Source organism: Chrysemys picta, chromosome 7 (assembly GCF_011386835.1).
Source record: "Chrysemys picta bellii isolate R12L10 chromosome 7, ASM1138683v2, whole genome shotgun sequence".
NCBI lineage: Eukaryota > Metazoa > Chordata > Testudines > Emydidae > Chrysemys > Chrysemys picta.
The window spans coordinates 115793391-115810228 of NC_088797.1; the positions used below are offsets into that span (position 1 = coordinate 115793391).

General features: G+C 44.4%; 1 protein-coding gene across 2 annotated transcripts in view; it reads right to left on the reverse strand.

Annotated features, from left to right (window-relative positions):
* The window catches only part of ATRNL1 (attractin like 1), a 976173-nt gene that overhangs the window by 384966 nt on the left and 574369 nt on the right, over positions 1–16838 (reverse strand). For both annotated transcript variants that reach the window (XM_005293856.5, XM_065552410.1), the window contains exon 25: positions 3689–3750. In XM_005293856.5, coding sequence (XP_005293913.1) covers positions 3689–3750 — 62 coding nt within the window. The remainder of the gene's footprint in view (positions 1–3688; positions 3751–16838) is intronic.

Below are 16838 nucleotides of genomic sequence, written 5' to 3' on the forward strand. Positions count from 1 at the left end.
TGAAGTTTGCTGCAAGCTATTCTATATCTGGCCTTTTTCAACTCAGAGGACAGGTCAGGTAAGAGCACATTATGACCTTGCCTGTTTGGCATGAAGAAGATTTGATATTTCAGAACCATTATCATTGAGCTAAGCTGCATGATGGCATTTCGTATATCAAACACAACTGACAACTTTATTAGAGATTGTATCACACAGGATTACACCCATTAAGCAGATACATCATCATTGATTGTTGGAAGTTTTCAAAATGATAGTTAGCTGTGTTGAGAATTGTTCGGTGGTGGATGGATCTTTCATCCGGGAAACATTTAGATGCTTAGATGACTGGTTTTTATGCATTTTCTGCCAAATAGAAAGGGAGAACTTTGACTGAACAAGACAATGGTCAGTTTAGCAAGCAGCTCAGTGTAATACCCAGGTTATGTGCACATCCCATAGGTCCCGCTATCGGACCAACACATAGTCACTCAGATGCCAATGACATGACCAAGGATGCATCCAAATTATTTTGTATTTGTCATGGAAATGGAAGACAGTGTTTGTGATAAATAATTGGTGCCCAACATGTCACCAGCAAAAGTAAGCCATTACTATTCATTCTGCCAATGCTATGTTTGCCAAGTATGCCGCACCATGTAGAATCATCATCACCAACATGAGCAGGGAGTCAATCAGATCAGATTATTTAGTGTGGAGTAAATTTGCTCCTTCCCCTCATCAGAGTTAGTGATTGTTTGCGTGTAGGACTGATTACCGAAGCATAACATCCACCTCTCAGAGCAGCTGAAGCTTCATCAATCTGTCATTTATACCAATGGATAGGCTCTCCAAACAAGAGACAAGATTTTTTCTAATTGCAAAGCCATCTCCCATGTTATGTGGCTTGTTTTGTAGGTGTCCCTTCCAGAAGAATGTGCACCCCGAACTCTTCTCTGTCAGTTGATCTTCTTCAGCAAATTACTTCTCACTCAGCACCACAATGTTGATGCGATATCTTTCAAGCTCTTGAGCAATCAGAACGATCTGCCTAGCAGGACAGTCAGTTTGATCTGGACGATCAAGGAGTGTACGGACCTTCCATGTTATAACTCTGAGACAATAGGAGACTTTTCAAGGCATGTGTAAGTTTCAACCATGTGATGGAACACCTTCCAGTTATAGTACACTGGCCACAGCTGTTCAAGATGAGCAATTTTTAGGACACCTTTTCTAGCCCCCTCCTCAGATTGCCGTCAGCTATACTGTCCCTGAATAAAGCAGTTGAGTAAATCATGATGCTGCCAACTATGGTTTCCCCCCAAGTCAATGCAGAGCCTCTCTTGCTACAGAGGGCAGGAGGAGAGGCAATGGGTCTTCAAATACTTAAAAGGCTGCCATAAAAACATGGAGAAAAATTGCCACAGATGGCAATTTGTTGGATTTCTGTATGTTGCCACAGAGGGCAGGACAAGAGGCAATGGGTTCAAACTACAGTATAACAATTTTAGTTTAAATCTCAGAAAAAAATTCCTAATTGTACGAACAGTACAATACTGGAACAAACTGCCTAGGGAAGTCATAAAAGCTCCTTCATGGGAGGTTTTCAAAAACAGGCTGGATAGCCATCTGTTTTGGATGGTTAAGACAACAAATCCTGCATCTTGGCAGGGGGTTAGACTAGATGACCCTTGTGGTCCCTTCTAACCCTATGATGCTATGATTGTAATCTGGCCAGTTGCTAACATGCATCACAGCTCCAAACTAGCTACTTTTATGAACAATTTCAGGGAGATGTCAGCCTTCTCAAAACGTATAATCACTCTTTTCAGAACTATGACTCTATAGCATTTATATATTGCTTTTCATCTCGATGCAGCCAAGTAATTTGTGCATGTATGTTGATAAATAACAGCCTCACTATCACTGTTTGACAGCTGACTATGGGATCATGTGTTTAAAAAAAGAAAGAAAAACAACAATATAAAATTAATTTAAGCTAACTTCCACCTAGGTGACATCATTAAGAATCGTCATTTTAGATATCACTATACTATATAACTAAATTTGTACTTTCCCTCTTGTGTAATCTCAAAATGTAATTTTGGTTGGATTAGTTTTCAAGTGATAGGCAGCCTTGGAAATCTAAAAATTTCAAAATCTTAAATTCTAGAAGAAACAAATGTTTTCAAATAATGCTTTAACATTTTAAATTCCTTTGCTGAAGAATATCATAGAATCTTACAAAAAGGTTTATAAATTCGATGATGTTTTTGATCCCAAAATACGTTTTGATCACCACTCTATTACCATTACAAACCTCATATGTAAGAATCACAATACACCTGCAGCTGGAGTGTGTCTGCGGCATGCCAGGTCACTCATATGAGCCTTCATCATGTCCTAGTTGGATTACTGTAATGAATTGTATATAGAATTTCTTGTTTTCTTTCTACAAACTACCATGTTTTCAGATTTCTATAAGAAGATTGCTAACATTAGTGAAACACCTCTGTGCCAGAGTCTGTGCACAGCTTCACTACCATAGGAGAATCACTAGGGAAACTGTACCTTAGGCAGGCACAATTTCTCTAGATATTGCCCTGTTTGTGGTGAAGGAGGAAAGATGGGGATACCCTTTGCATCAGACAATAGGTACAAGATTAATGTGTTAGTCTGGGGAGTAGAGATCTCATGGCTTGCCCACTTCTGGGTGAGTTGTATCCCAGAGGGGGATACAGAGGCAAGCAGTCCACAAATTACTTAAGAGCTGGCAAAGAAAAAAAAATTAAACAATTTTTAGGCCAAATCACCGACATCACCAGAGCTGCACTCATTTACAAAAGACGAGGATATTACCCTTTGAGTATAAGAACCAATCAGAGCAGATTAGATTGAAGTAGCTAACCGGATTAGAGAGATTTGCATATACATTGCACAGTTATTGGGAAATAAACATATAGCAATTATGTAAATCTTGCACTCTGGTGAATAATGGCTGTCTGCCATTGAACACAAATTTGCATACTGAATGGTTATTGGGAAATAACTGAACAGTGATACTCCAAAGTAGTGTAGGCAATTCATACCTGTTAAAAGTTACACATTCTTATAAAACAGTTGATTTTTTAAAAAGTGTTTCAATTTAATCCTGTTTTGGATCAGAGAATAGTCCTACATTTTCAGATAGGGACCAACGCTGCATTCCTTCCACAGCCAAATCTCACAGCCCACTTGTCTTTTAACAACATATTCAAGAAAGGAAAAGTGAAGACTCTCTTGATTTTGTTTAAAAACAAACAGTTTTCTTCAACAGCTTTCGTAATATGAGTTTATAGTAATAATTCTATCCAAAATACTTATTTCAAAATCATCACATGCAGGTCTACCTGCATTTATATAAATCAGCATAACTGGCCTATGATTTCTATTACATACTAACATTAAAGGTATACAGTTGGAAAAATATTTTGGCTAATCTTTGCATAAAGAATGCAAAGACTATCATTATTATAGCCAAGAGGACAATAACTGTATTTACCCAAAGTACAGAGATAAGGATCCTCAATAGTAGTAAATCAGGGTTGGCACACATAAATTAAAGGTTTCCATGTAGGGATTTCTTAAGAATTAAGAACTGGCAAATCTAATGCTTTGGTGGAACATAAATTAGTATGGATTCAATTAGACATTAGAAGAAGCAATTTACCTGAAGAAGGTGACAAAGAACTGCACAAGATCCATGATGGTGTTGTGCTGTGAAAAGGCAACCTGCAAATAAAAATAAAATAATTACCACAACATTTTCACAGTCAACAATCCCTTAGAATGTTCTAGAAATGGGTGATTTTTTGACTCCACAGATGATCAGTTTAAAGTGTAATTTCGGCATGGTCTGCATACCTGCACAACATCCACTTACCATAAAGAGAGCTGGGTAAATAACTTCCAAAACAGGTGCTTAAAATGGATCTCTTTATGTGAAGTGCAAAACAATGGAATGCAATCATCATCTCATATTAAAATTAATGGAAATATACACATAAGAATATAATGTGACATGTATAATACCAGGAACAAAATTTTGAAGATTAATAGACAGTTAATAGACAAATAGATTTGAAGACAATTCCAGGAAAAAAAAACATACAGATTGGTTTTGTTATATTTAACTCAGCAATATTTTAATTATTTTCATTTCCATTTTAGTTAGGATATTGAGAACAGATTTTAAAAGCGACACTCAAAAACATTCTATGCCATTAAACCAAGACATTTTTAAAGTGTTTTTTCCAAGATAAAGCACACTCCAACATATTTTTTAAAATAATGTTAATTTAAAGAACAGGTAAATTTGGTGCATAATAAAAACAGATTATTTCAAAACAAACACATATTAACAAACAGTGTTTTAGGTGAGGTTACTTTTTAAAATAAGATGGCCAGAACTTTGTGCAATATTTAAAATCTAGCCCTTCTATTAGATCTATTCACAAAGCTAGAATAAATTTCCTCTAACATGTTTTTTTAAATAATTGCACATCATACATCCTATAATTTATTTTTAAATAATGTTAAGAGCTGTGTCTAATGTTTTAGAGTTATAGTTGCCAATATTCCATGATCCATCTCTTGTTCAGTGTTTTGTAGTATGTAATTACTGAATTGAGGACATAGTCTATTCTTTATTACTGTTACTGTAGAATTTTCTATAATGAATTGCAAAAGGTGTTTCTCTGACAATGCTCCACCTCTATCCAAGTCATTCTTGTTTCTACTATTTTTCTGCAAAATGGTCTGGTCCTCACTACTGATTATATTGTATTGTGGTATTGATGTTAATGATTATACTACAAAGGTATTTTTGTGCATTCAACTGTAAAAATGGTTCTCTCACACAGAATCTTGGCTTTCCATTATTCCACATTAAGGTTAGAATGTGACTTCAGCCCTACACAGGAGTGGTGTATTAATTTCCCTATTGGAGGGGTAAACCCAGAAGACATTGTCACTTGGACAGACTTCTGAAAATTGCAATTCATCTTCTGCTGCTTTTTTCTAAATAATTTGATGTTGCAAGTATCAGGGGGTAGCCGTGTTAGTCTGTATCCACAAAAACAACAAGGAGTCTGGTGGTATCTTAAAGACCAACAGATTTATTTGGGCATAAGCTTTTGTGGGTAAAAAACCTCACTTTTTCAGATGCATGGAGTGAAAGTTACAGATACAGGTATTATATAATGACACATGAAGAGAAGGGAGTACCTCGCAAGTGGAGAACCAGTGTTGACAGGGCCAATTCAATCAGGGTGGATGTAGTCCACTCCCAATAATAGATGAGGAGGTGTCAATTCCAGAAGAGGCAACACTGCTTCTGTAATGTGCTAGCCACTCCCAGTCCCTATTGAAGCCCAGATTAATGGTGTTAATGGTGTTGCAGACAGCCAGCAGCAATTTATGACACTCATCACTCCAGCTCAGCTGCACTGGTCACAATCAAGGGAGTGTTTATGGAGCCAAGGCTCTATCCTTAACCTGTGTAGTCTAAGTTACTTTCTATCCCTAACCTTGTTTATCTACAGTACATAGACTTCCTCTGCCTCTCAGATCAAATGCTCAACTCTGGCATTACATCATTTGCACAGCAGTACTATAATAAGCGTACTGCAATATCAATAATTCTTGGCTCATTCCTTTGTGGACGAACCCCAGGCTAACCATGGGTTTTCAAATATATAGAATAGCATTCCACCGGTTAAACGTTTATTAACTAGGGCTAAATGATCAATTACACGATTAAAAAGATCAGTCACACGATTAATCACACTGTTAAACAATAATAGAATACCATTTATTTAAATATTTTTGGAGGCTTTCTGCATTTTCAAATATATTGATTTCAATTACAACACAATACAAATTGTACAGTGCTCACTTTATATTTATTTTTATTACAAATATTTGCACTATAATAAACAAAGTAAATAGTATTAGATGAATTGAAAAATACAAGTAATGTAGTGTAATCTCTTTACCATGAAAGTTGAATTTACAAACGTAGAATTATGTACGAAAAAACCTGCATTCAAAAACAAAACAATGTAAAGCTTTAGAGTCTACAAGTCCACTCAGTCCTACCTCTTGTTCAGCCAATCGCTCAGACAAACAAGTCTGTATACATTTGCAGGAGATAATGCTGCCTGCTTCTTCTTTATGTCATCTGAAAGTGAGACAGGTGTTCTCATGGCACTCTTGTAGCTGCCGTTGCAAGATATTTATATGCCAGATGTGCTAAAGATTCATTTGTCCCTTGATACTTCAACCACCATTCCAGAGGACATGCATCCATGCTGATGATGGGTTCTCCTTGATAACGATCCAAAGCAGTACAGACTGATGCATGTTCATTTTCATCATTTGAGTCAGATGCCACCTGCAGAAGATGGATTTTCTTTTTTTGTGGTTCAGGTTTTGTAGTTTCTGCAACAGAGTGTTGTTCTTTTAAGACTTTTGAAAGCATGCTCCACACCTAGTCCCGATCAGATTTTGGAAGGCACTTTATTTGCAAATATTTGTAATCAAAATAATAATGTAAAGTGAACCCTGTAAACTTTGTATTCTGTGTTGTAACTGAAATCAATACATTTTAAAATGTAGAAAAAAAATCCAAAAATATTTAATAAATTTCACTTGGTATTCTATTGTTTAACAGTGCAAATAAAACTGCGATTAATTGTGATTAATATTTTGAATCACGATTAATTTTTTTGAGTTAATCGCGTGAGCTAACTGCGATTAATCGACAGGCCTATTATTAACTTCAAAAAAATTGACTTTCGATAGTTCATGAACAGTTTTCATTTCCCTTCCTTCCTTCCTTTTTTCCTCTAATATCTTCGGTAAGTGGATCATTCCAGGCCTGAGTTATCCTATTCCCTATGTGAAGCTTCAAAGAAACAATTTGCTTGGAAATTCCACTTTATCAGCTAGGCCTCCATTTAGTTAGTGGAGGGGACAGTTTAATTTTGTAAGGATCAGGTTGCAAAGGCCTATGCTTCCTGGAGCAACATGTTCAAATCCCAGGAGTAAGGTGATGAAGGATCCAAGTTCCACAGTCTGAGAGGGAACTGAGGTGGGTGCATGCTCTTGAGAGATTGCACTTGTGATAAGAGAAACCAAGAAAGGATAGAGAAGAAAATAGAGCCACCATGATACAGGGTAAATGGGACGCCCGGGCAAGAAATAGGGCTGCTTGTGGGAGAGAAAAGGATTCCACAGGAAACAGATGACTAAAATGAGAAACTGTAGGGACTGAAAGTGAAGACAGACCTAGGGAACCAGATCAACACCTGCCACAAAGTATCATTAAAGATGAAGAATAGCTCTAACTGGAGCGAGTGAGAGAGCTAAGACCTGGGACAGAATGTCCAACAGAGCCTGAGGCTTACCTAGAGAGATAAGGGTCCTCTCTACTGTGATGTCCAGAAACTTTCACAGGTGTGGGAAGGCCTGAGACTGTTACATCAGCAATGTCCAGGGCACCCAAATCAAGATGCTTCCACAGTTTGGACACCAGAACCACTAGCATCTATAGGGAGACCGGTGTGTAGAATGAAAGCCTGAATGACAGTGTGATTAAATTGGTATTTGCTGATAGCTGAAGGATAACAAAAAGAAAGTGCAAATAGCCCATGTAGATGAGCATGTGAGGACTGGCATTTTGCAGATAAATTAAAGAAAGTATATGACCCTGCAAGAGGGACAGGGCAGTACATCATGGGGTTTTCATTTGAAATTTTCATTTACAGCAGTGCAGAAAACATAGCTCAAAATTGAGCCTGAAGTCCCAGTGCAGAGACATGGAAATAATGTGGGAAATAAGTAATTTGAATAAAATCCCTAATTCCTTCCACCCTGGAGAGGCCAGGCAACTGACTCCTTCATCCAGAAGGTTCTGGATTTTTAAGTACTGGGCCTAGATCTTTGAAGATTCTCAGGGCCAATAGGTCAGAAGAAATTACTAAGGGTAGGAACCTAGCTAGATTTCTATGGATTAATCCTTTGAGAAATGTTTTCACTCACTCATCCTGAATGGATGCGGTCCCAAACCCAGCAAAGTGCTGTAGTCCACCTCCCATTTGAGGAAGAAATGGAGGCTGGAGCTTGGCATTAGTCCTGCCATGAGTATAGGGGAGTGGACCACATGACCTCTCGAGGTCCCTTCCAGTCCTACAATTCTATGATTCTAGGAGATAAACCTTGAAAAGGGGATGAGAGAAGGAGGAAGCTCTTTCTCTGAGAACCCATTCAAAATAACAGAATTGATTTATTTACTTTTGTGTTTATACATAGATCCACTATGGGCCAAGTCTTGAAATCATCAGATAATTTTACTGAGGCACTTAGATACTGTGGTTATAACCTAGACAGAGTGGCAAAATATCCACTGAAGCCAACAGGAGTTTTACTTGAACAAGGATTGAATAAAATCTAAGTAAAGACCTGGAGGGTTATTTGGTCCAAGGTGTAGCGCATCCCAAGAATAAACAATACTTTAATATTACCTTAAATGAAAAGCCAAAAGTTTCCTACAATCAAAAGCTATGTTTAAATGCAGACACTATTCGCTTCAAATGATATTTAATGTTCAAAATATCCCCTGGCTTTTCCAGAAAGAAGAGTTACTCATCTTCTCATAACTGTTGTTCTTCAAGATGGATTCTTCATATCCATTCCAATTAGGTGTGCGTGCGCTGCGTGCACAGTCGTTGGAAAGCTTTTCCCCTAGCAGCATCCATTAGGTTGGCTGTGGAGCCCCCTAGAGTGGCATCTCCATAGCGTTCTATATATGACCCTGCCGACCCGGCGCCTCCTCAGTTCCTTCTTGCTGGCTACTCCGACAGAGGGAAAGGTGGGTGGGTTTGAAATGGATATGAGCAACACATTTTGAAGAACAACAGTTATAAGAAGGTGAGTAACTGTTCTTTCTTCTTCGAGTGATTGCTCATATTGATTCCAATTAGGTGATTCCCAAGCTTTACCTAGGCGGTGGGGTCGGAGTTATGGAATTCCTGATTGGATCAAAGCTCTGCCGAAAGCTGCATCATCTCTAGCGTGCTGGACGATGGCGTAATGAGAGGTGAACGTATGTACTGAGGACCAAGTAGCTGCCCTGCAGATTTCTTGGATTGGGACTTGGGCCAGGAATGCCACCGATGAGGCCCGTGCCCTAGTGGAGTGTGCTGTAAGTGTTGGGCTGGAATTTTGGCCAACTTGTAATATGTGAGGATGCAGGACGTGACCCAGGAAGATATTCTTTGCGATGATACCGGGAGTCCTCTCATCTGGTCAGTCACCACGACGAATGGCTAATTCGACTTTCTGAATGGCTTAGTGCGCTTGATGTAGAAGGCTAGCACCTGCCGAACATCCAGAGAGTGCAGCCTCTGCTCACGGTTACTGGCATGAGGCTTAGGATAGAAAACGGGCAGGACTATTTCTTGACTTGTATGAAAATGTGACACAACCTTAGGAAGGAAGTTCAGGTGAGGCCTAAGTTGCACCTTATCCTTGGGGAAGACTGTGTAAGGTGGGTCAGAGGTGAGGGCCTTTAACTCAGACACCCTCCTTGCTGAGGTAATGGCGACCAGAAAAGCTATCTTGCATGATAGATAGAGAAAGGAGCAAGTCGCTAGCAGAGGGATGGCCAACCTGAGCCTGAGAAGGAGCCAAAATTTACTAATGTACATTTTCAAAGAGCCACAGTAATATGTGAGCAGCCCCCCATCAGCTCCCTCCCACTTTCTGCCCCACTCCCAGTGCCTCCCACCCACCAGCAGCCCCGCCGATTAGCGCCTCTCCCTCCCTCACTGCACCTGTGACGTGCAGGAGGCTCTGGGGCAGAGGGGGGAGGAGCGAGGGCACGGCATGCTCAGGGAAGGGGGTGGAAAGGGGTGGAGTGGGGGCAGGGCCTGTGGCAGAGCCAGGGGTTGAGCAGTGAGCACCCCCCGGCACATTGGAAAGTTGGCGCCTGTAGCTCCAGCCCCAGAGTCGGTGCCCATCCAAGGAACTGCATATTAACTTCTGAAGAGCTGCATGTGGCTCTGGAGCCATAGGTGGGCCACCTGTGGCTCTGGAGCCATAGGTGGGCCACCCCTGCACTAGTGGTTCAAATGGGGGCCCCATTAGTTTGGAGAGGGCCAAGTTAAGGTCCCACATAGGAACTGGCTGTCTAATCTAGGGATGGAGGAGTTCCAGGCCTTTGAGAAAATGTCCCACCATGGGGTTGGCAAATACGGAGCATCCAGACACTCCTGGGTGGAAGGCCAAGATAGCAGCCTTGATGTACACTGATGGATGACGCTGCCAGGCCTTGTTGTTTTAAGTGTAGGAGGGACTCTAGGATGAGTGGCATAGGCACCTGAAGTGGAGGTGTGTGATGCTGGGCACACCAACAAGTGAACCTTTTCCACTTAGCTAGGCAAGTGGCCCTGGTGGATCATTTCCTGCTGCCAAGTAGGACTTCCCTTACCAGTTCTGAGCACAAAAGTTCCACGGGGTTTAACCATGAAGCTTCCAAGCTGCAAGATGAAGGGACTTGAGGTCTGGGTAGAGCAGGCGACCGTGGTTCAGAGTGATCAGGTTGGGGTGTAGTAACAATTTAATCGGGGTGTCCACTGAGAGTGCCAAGAGCGTGGTGTACCAGTGTTGTTGAGGCAACACCGGGGCCACCAGGATTACCTCCACTCCATCAGTGCGGATCTTGAGAAATACTTTGTGTACAAGAGGGAATGGGGGAAAGGTGTACAACAGACGCCCACCCCAGGGTAGCAGAAACACATCCGTGATCGAGCCTGGGCTGTGATTCTGGAAGAAGCAGAACATTTGGCACTTCCGATTGCTGTGGATGGCAAACAGGTCGACCTGGGGAAACCCTCACCTATGGAAGATAGAGTGTATGATGTCCGGACGGACGGACCACTCGTGATTGTGGAACAATCTGCTGAGGTGGTCTGGTAGGTCTTTCTGAGTTCCTGGGAGGATAGGACGCTTCCAGGTGAATGGAGTGAGCTATGCAGAACTCCCAGAGCCTGAGAGTTTTTCAACACGGGGGGAGGAACAGGCTCCACCCTGCCTGCTGATGTAAAACATGACAGTGGTGTTGTCCGTCCTCACTGCCATGCAGCCAGGCCCAAAAAGTTTGGCATGCTAGACGTACCGCCCTGAGCTTCTGGATGTTGATATGAAGGGAGAGCTCATCCCCAGACCATAGGCCCTGCATTTGTAGATCTCCCAGATGCTCACTCCAACCCAGAGCTGACCCGTTCGTTACCAGGGACAAGGAGGGCTGGGTGCTGTTGAAGGGTACTCCTTCGCATACCATCCGAGGGTCAAGCCACCATTGGAAGAACTCAAGTATGTGCTCTGGTATTGTCACTACTAAAGTTCAGGTTGTTGCATCCCGGGTGATAGGCTGAGCCAAGCCACACTTGCCGGGGTCTGAGCCTCAGCCTGGCATACCGGACCACATAAGTGCAGGCTGCCATGTGGCTGAGGAGACATAGGCAGCCCCTTGCAGTAGTGGTCGGGAATCACCTGAGGCCTTGAATGATGTTTGACATGGCTTGGTATCATGTCGCCGGCAAAAACACTCTTGCCTTCACTGAATCCAGCACTGCTCTGATGAACTCTATTCTCTGGGTCGGACACAGGGTTGACTTGTTCATAGAATCATACAATATCAGGGTTGGAAGGGACCTCAGGCGGTCATCTAGTCCAACCCCCTGCTCAAAGCAGCACCAATTCCCAACTAAATCATCCCAGCCAGGGCTTTGTCAAGTCTGACCTTAAAAACCTCTAAGGAAGGAGATTCCACCACCTTCGTAGGTAACGCATTCCAGTGCTTCACCACCCTCCCAGTGAAAAAGTTTTTCCTAATATCCAACCTAAACCTCCCCAACTGCAACTTGAGACCATTACTCCTTGTTCTGTCATCAAGTACCACTGAGAACAGTCTAGATCCATCCTGTTTGGAACCCCCTTTCAGGTGGTTGAAAGCAGCTATCAAATCCACCCTCATTCTTCTCTTCTGCAGACTATACAATTCCAGTTCCCTCAGCCTCTCCTCATAAGTCCTGTGTTCCAGCCCCCTAATCATTTTTGTTGCCCTCCGCTGGACTTTTTCCAATTTTTTCACATCCTTTTTGTAGTGTGGGGCCCAAAACTGGACACAGTACTCCAGATGAGGCCTGACCAATGTTGAATAGAGGGGAATGATCACGTCCCTCAATCTGCTGGCAATGCCCCTACTTATACAGCCCAAAATGCCGTTAGCCTTCTTGGGAAAAAGGGCACACTGTCAACTCATATCCAGCTTCAAGTCCACTGTAACTGCTAGGTCCTTTTCTGCAGAACTGCTGCCTAGCCATTCGGTCCCTAGTCCATAGCAGTGCATGGGATTCTTCCGTCCTAAGTGCAGGACTCTGCACTTGTCATTGTTGAACCTCATCAGGTTTCTTTTGGCCCAATCCTCTAATTTGTCTAGGTCCCTCTGTATCCTATCCCTACCGCTCCTCCCAGTTTAGTGTCATCTGCAAACTTGCTGAGAGTGCAGTCCACGCCATCCTCCAGATCAAAACCGGGCCCAGGACTGACCCTTGGGGCACTCCACTTGATACCGGCTGTCAACTAGACATGGAACCACTGATCACTACCCGTTGAGCCCGATGATCTAGCCAGCTTTCTATCCACCTTAGAGTCCATTCAACCAGCCCATACTTCTTTAACTTGCCGGCAAGAATACTGTGGGAGACCGTATCAAAAACTTTGCTAAAGTCAAGGAATAACACGTCCACTGCTTTCCCTGCATCCACAGAGCCAGTTATCTCCTCATAGAAGGCAATTAGCTTAGTCAGACATGACTTGCCCTTGGTGAATCCATGCTGACTGTTCCTGATCACTTTCCTCTCCTCTACATGCTTCAGAATTGATTCCTTGAGGACCTGCTCCATGATTTTTCCAGGGACTGAGGTGAGGCTGACTGGCCTGTAGTTCATGTTGAGGAGGAGGCTCAGTCTCTTGAAAGCGGATCTGACGAACTGGACCTGAGATTCCACCTGCTCCCTGGTGCACCCCCTGAGCAGCCAGTCATTGAGGTAGGGGTTTATCTGCTCCTGTCTCTTGCGAAGGAAGGCTGCTACAACTGACATGCACTTGGTGAAAACTTGGGGGGCTGTCGACAGACCAAATGGGAGGATTGTGAACTGATAGTGTTTGTGGTCGACCACAAACCTTAGAAATCGCCTGTGCGCGGGGCAAATGGCTATGTGAAAGTACACATCTTTCATGTCGAGGGCAGCGTACCAGTCTCCCAGATTCAGGGAAGGGATAATTGTGCTCAGGGAGACCATATGGAACTTCAACTTCACGATGAATTCGTTGAGTCCTCACTGGTCTAGAATGGGTTGGAGACCCGCCTTTGTCTTGGGGATTAGGAAATAGCAGAAGTAGACTCCTTTGCCCCTTATCTCCTGCGGAAACTCCTCCACCGCTCCTATGGCAAGGAGTGACTCCTGGATAATGAGTTGCTCATGAGAAGGGTCCCTGAAGAGGGACGAGGAAGGGGGGTAGGAGGGAGGGGAGGAGCAGAATTGGAGAGAATATCCCACTCTACCATGTGACTAACCAAGCGGTCTGATGTTATTTGGGACCAAGCATGGTAGAAGTGGGATAGATGGTTCAGAAAACACGGGGAAGGATCCGGTGCTGAGACAGAGTCTCCGTCCACGGGCGCACCTTCAAAATGATTGCTTTGAGCCCGACAAAGGTTTAGTCTGGTCCTGGCCCTGACAAGACAGAGGATGGGAAGGCTTGCGCCTGCCATTTCTGCCCCCGTATCTGTAGGGATCCTGCCTCGGCCTAGGAGGATATGACCACTGTTGTTGCGGTTGGGGCTTAAAGAGCTTTCTTTGGGTTGCTGGGGTGTGCATACCCAAGGATTTCATTTTAGCCCTGGAATTCTTTAGGCTATGCAGCCAGGAGTCCGTCTGTTCAGCAAACAGACCCACCCCATCTAAAGACAGGTCCTGCATAGTTTGTTGAACCTCGGGTGAAAGCCCCGAGGCCTGCAGCCATGAGCTATGTCTCATGGCAATTCCTGAGGACAAGTTGCGCGCTGCCGAGTCTGCAGCATCCAGTGAAGCCCGTAAAGAGGCCCATGCCACTGCCTTGCCCTCCTCGATAATAGCCCCAAACGCCTCTTTGGTCTCTGCTGGTATCAATTCCTTAAACTTCAGCATCGAGTTCCAGGAGTTGAAGTTGTATCTACTCAGGATTACCTGCTGATTGGCAATCCTGAGTTGTAAGTCCCCTTTGGAGTCCAAATAAATCCAGGTGCTTGGCGTCCTTCGACTTAGGCACTGGGGCTTGCTGTTCCTGCCTCTCCTTCTCATTCACTGCAGCCACCACTAGGGAACAAGGCTGTGTGTATGCTTTATAGGGGACAAAATATTTCCTCTCCACCCCCATGGCGGTTGGAGGGACGGAGGCTGGGGTCTGATAAATGGTCTTTGCATTGGTCTGGATAGTTTTGATGAGTGGTAGAACCACCCTAGATGATCATTCCGGTGCCAAGATATCCACCATAGGGTCCTCGGACTCTACCACCTCCTCGGCCTGCAGGTTCATATTTCATGCCACCCTGTGTAGGAGTTCCTGGTGGTCATGGCTATCTATAGGGGGAGGCCCAGAGGTGGAGATGCCCGCCACAGCCTCATCCAGGGAGGAAGATGAGGAGGTTAGAGGGGGAACTGTCCTCCTGACCTTCCTGGTCCTCCAGTATCCCCTGTCCTGCCTCTAAGCCAGGGTCAGCCACCCAGGGCCGGCGCTTCCACTAGGCAACCCTATGGCGGCAGGATTTGGGGGGCGGCATTTTGCCATCCTCGGTGGCAATTCGGCGGCGGGGGGCCCTTCCGCTCTGCGTCTTCAGGGCGCTTTGGCGGCGGGTCCTTCACTCGCTCCGGGACCCGCTGCCGAAGCGCCCCGAAGACGCGGAGCGGAAGGACCCCCGCCGCCGAATGCTCTGAGGAGGAGCACTGCCGCCTAGGGCGGCAAAAACCCTGGCGCCGCTCCTGCAGCCACCCCAGGGTCAGGCTCAGGAACAGGTTCCAGAGGAGGTGGTAGGACTGGTAACTCCTCCGCACCCCTCGGGGTGGGATGACTGGCCGGTGCGTCCGGGACCCTTGTCTCAGATGCCACCAAACGGGAACCCCTGGACTGGGTGCTCTGTGCCTGGTGGTACACCTAAGGGGTCCAAAATGGCCACTGTGCTGGCCCCTGCCACTGTGTGAGCCATGGTGCCACACCCATGTCTGGTCTGCCCAGTGCCGACTTGCATCAGGCCCGCTATGAATATTTAGACCCCATTTCCGAGCCTGAAGATGGGGATCTAGACTGCAAGGGCCAGAACTGTGTCGAGCGCTGTTGGGCTGGGGAGTGGTGCACTGAGGCTGGGGAGCAGTGCCGCGAGCTGGAACGGTACTGCGACCTGGAGCAGTACGGCGAGCGGGGTCTGCGCGATGACACGGAATGGTGCCAAGACAGACTGTGCCGGGACCGGGACCTGCTGCGTGACAGCAATCGACGCTGCGAATGGGACCTGAAGTGGTGCCGCCAGTCAGACCAGTGCCGCAAGTGCAACCGGTGCCACGAATCTGATCGGTGCCGTGAGTGTGAATCGAAGTTGGGGAACCACTCCTCCCTTGTTTCTGGTGCCGCTTCTGACCTGGGGAATGGGACCAGTACTGCGGGTCTCGCCCAGAGTCCTTCCACGATGCTGTCTCCATGACCACTGCTGGGGCACTACGCACTGGTGCCGGGTCCTGCCGCGCTGATGCTGGTTGTGGTCTAAGTGCCACTTCCATAAGGAGCTGCTTCAGTCTAAAATCCTGCTCCTTTTTTGTTCTCGGGCAAAACCCTTTGCAAATCTTGCATTTCTCTGCCTGATGTGTTTCCCTCACACACTTTAAGCAAGCGTCGGGGGGTTGCCCGTTGGCATAGGCTTGTTGCAGGGCTTGCAGGGTTTGAATCCCTGGGACTTAGGCATGCCCTGAGTCCCCAGGGAGAGCGTGGTCAGGTTGGAAGGGAATCCCCCACTCCCAACAGTGAACTATTAACACTACACTACATTAACTAATAATTAACTAAACTAAGGAAGACAAACACTAAAGTAGATAGAAGCTAGGAAAATGCGGAGAGCTTGGAATCGATATGAGAAATCACTCGAAGAACACCACTTGTTACAAATATCATATTTCAGGGGCTCAACTAATGCAGAGAGACAAAACATAAGCAATTTTCAGCAGAGTTCATCTTAAGTGACACTATTAAAAAGCTATTTGTTGAAGAAGCCTTTACATTTTGCAGAACTGCAATTATTTTCACTTAAAGTGTCAGCATTCATTGAAAGTATCCCTCATTCCAGAAACAATTATTGTCAAGGAAAACCATTGCAATCAATAACTACACTCCTTCTGATTATAAACGATAGCCACATAAGGTAAATTTTACATCAAATATTTCCAAGAAAGATCAGTGCCTTAATTTCTCTTTTCACACAGCACAGCATATCTGAAAGTAAGCAGATTTACAACTATTCAATGAATTTTATACGACCGTTAACTATTACATCTTTTTTCAAAAGTACAAAGGATAGTCTGTAAGCCACAGCTGGGTTAGATGCGTTTAACAGATGTAGTCATAAACGAAGTATATACTTCATTATTTTATGCCTTACATCTGTAAAGCTGCCATCGGTGAAACCAGTGTGGACACCCATCCAGGCAACAGTAGGGTTACCATAT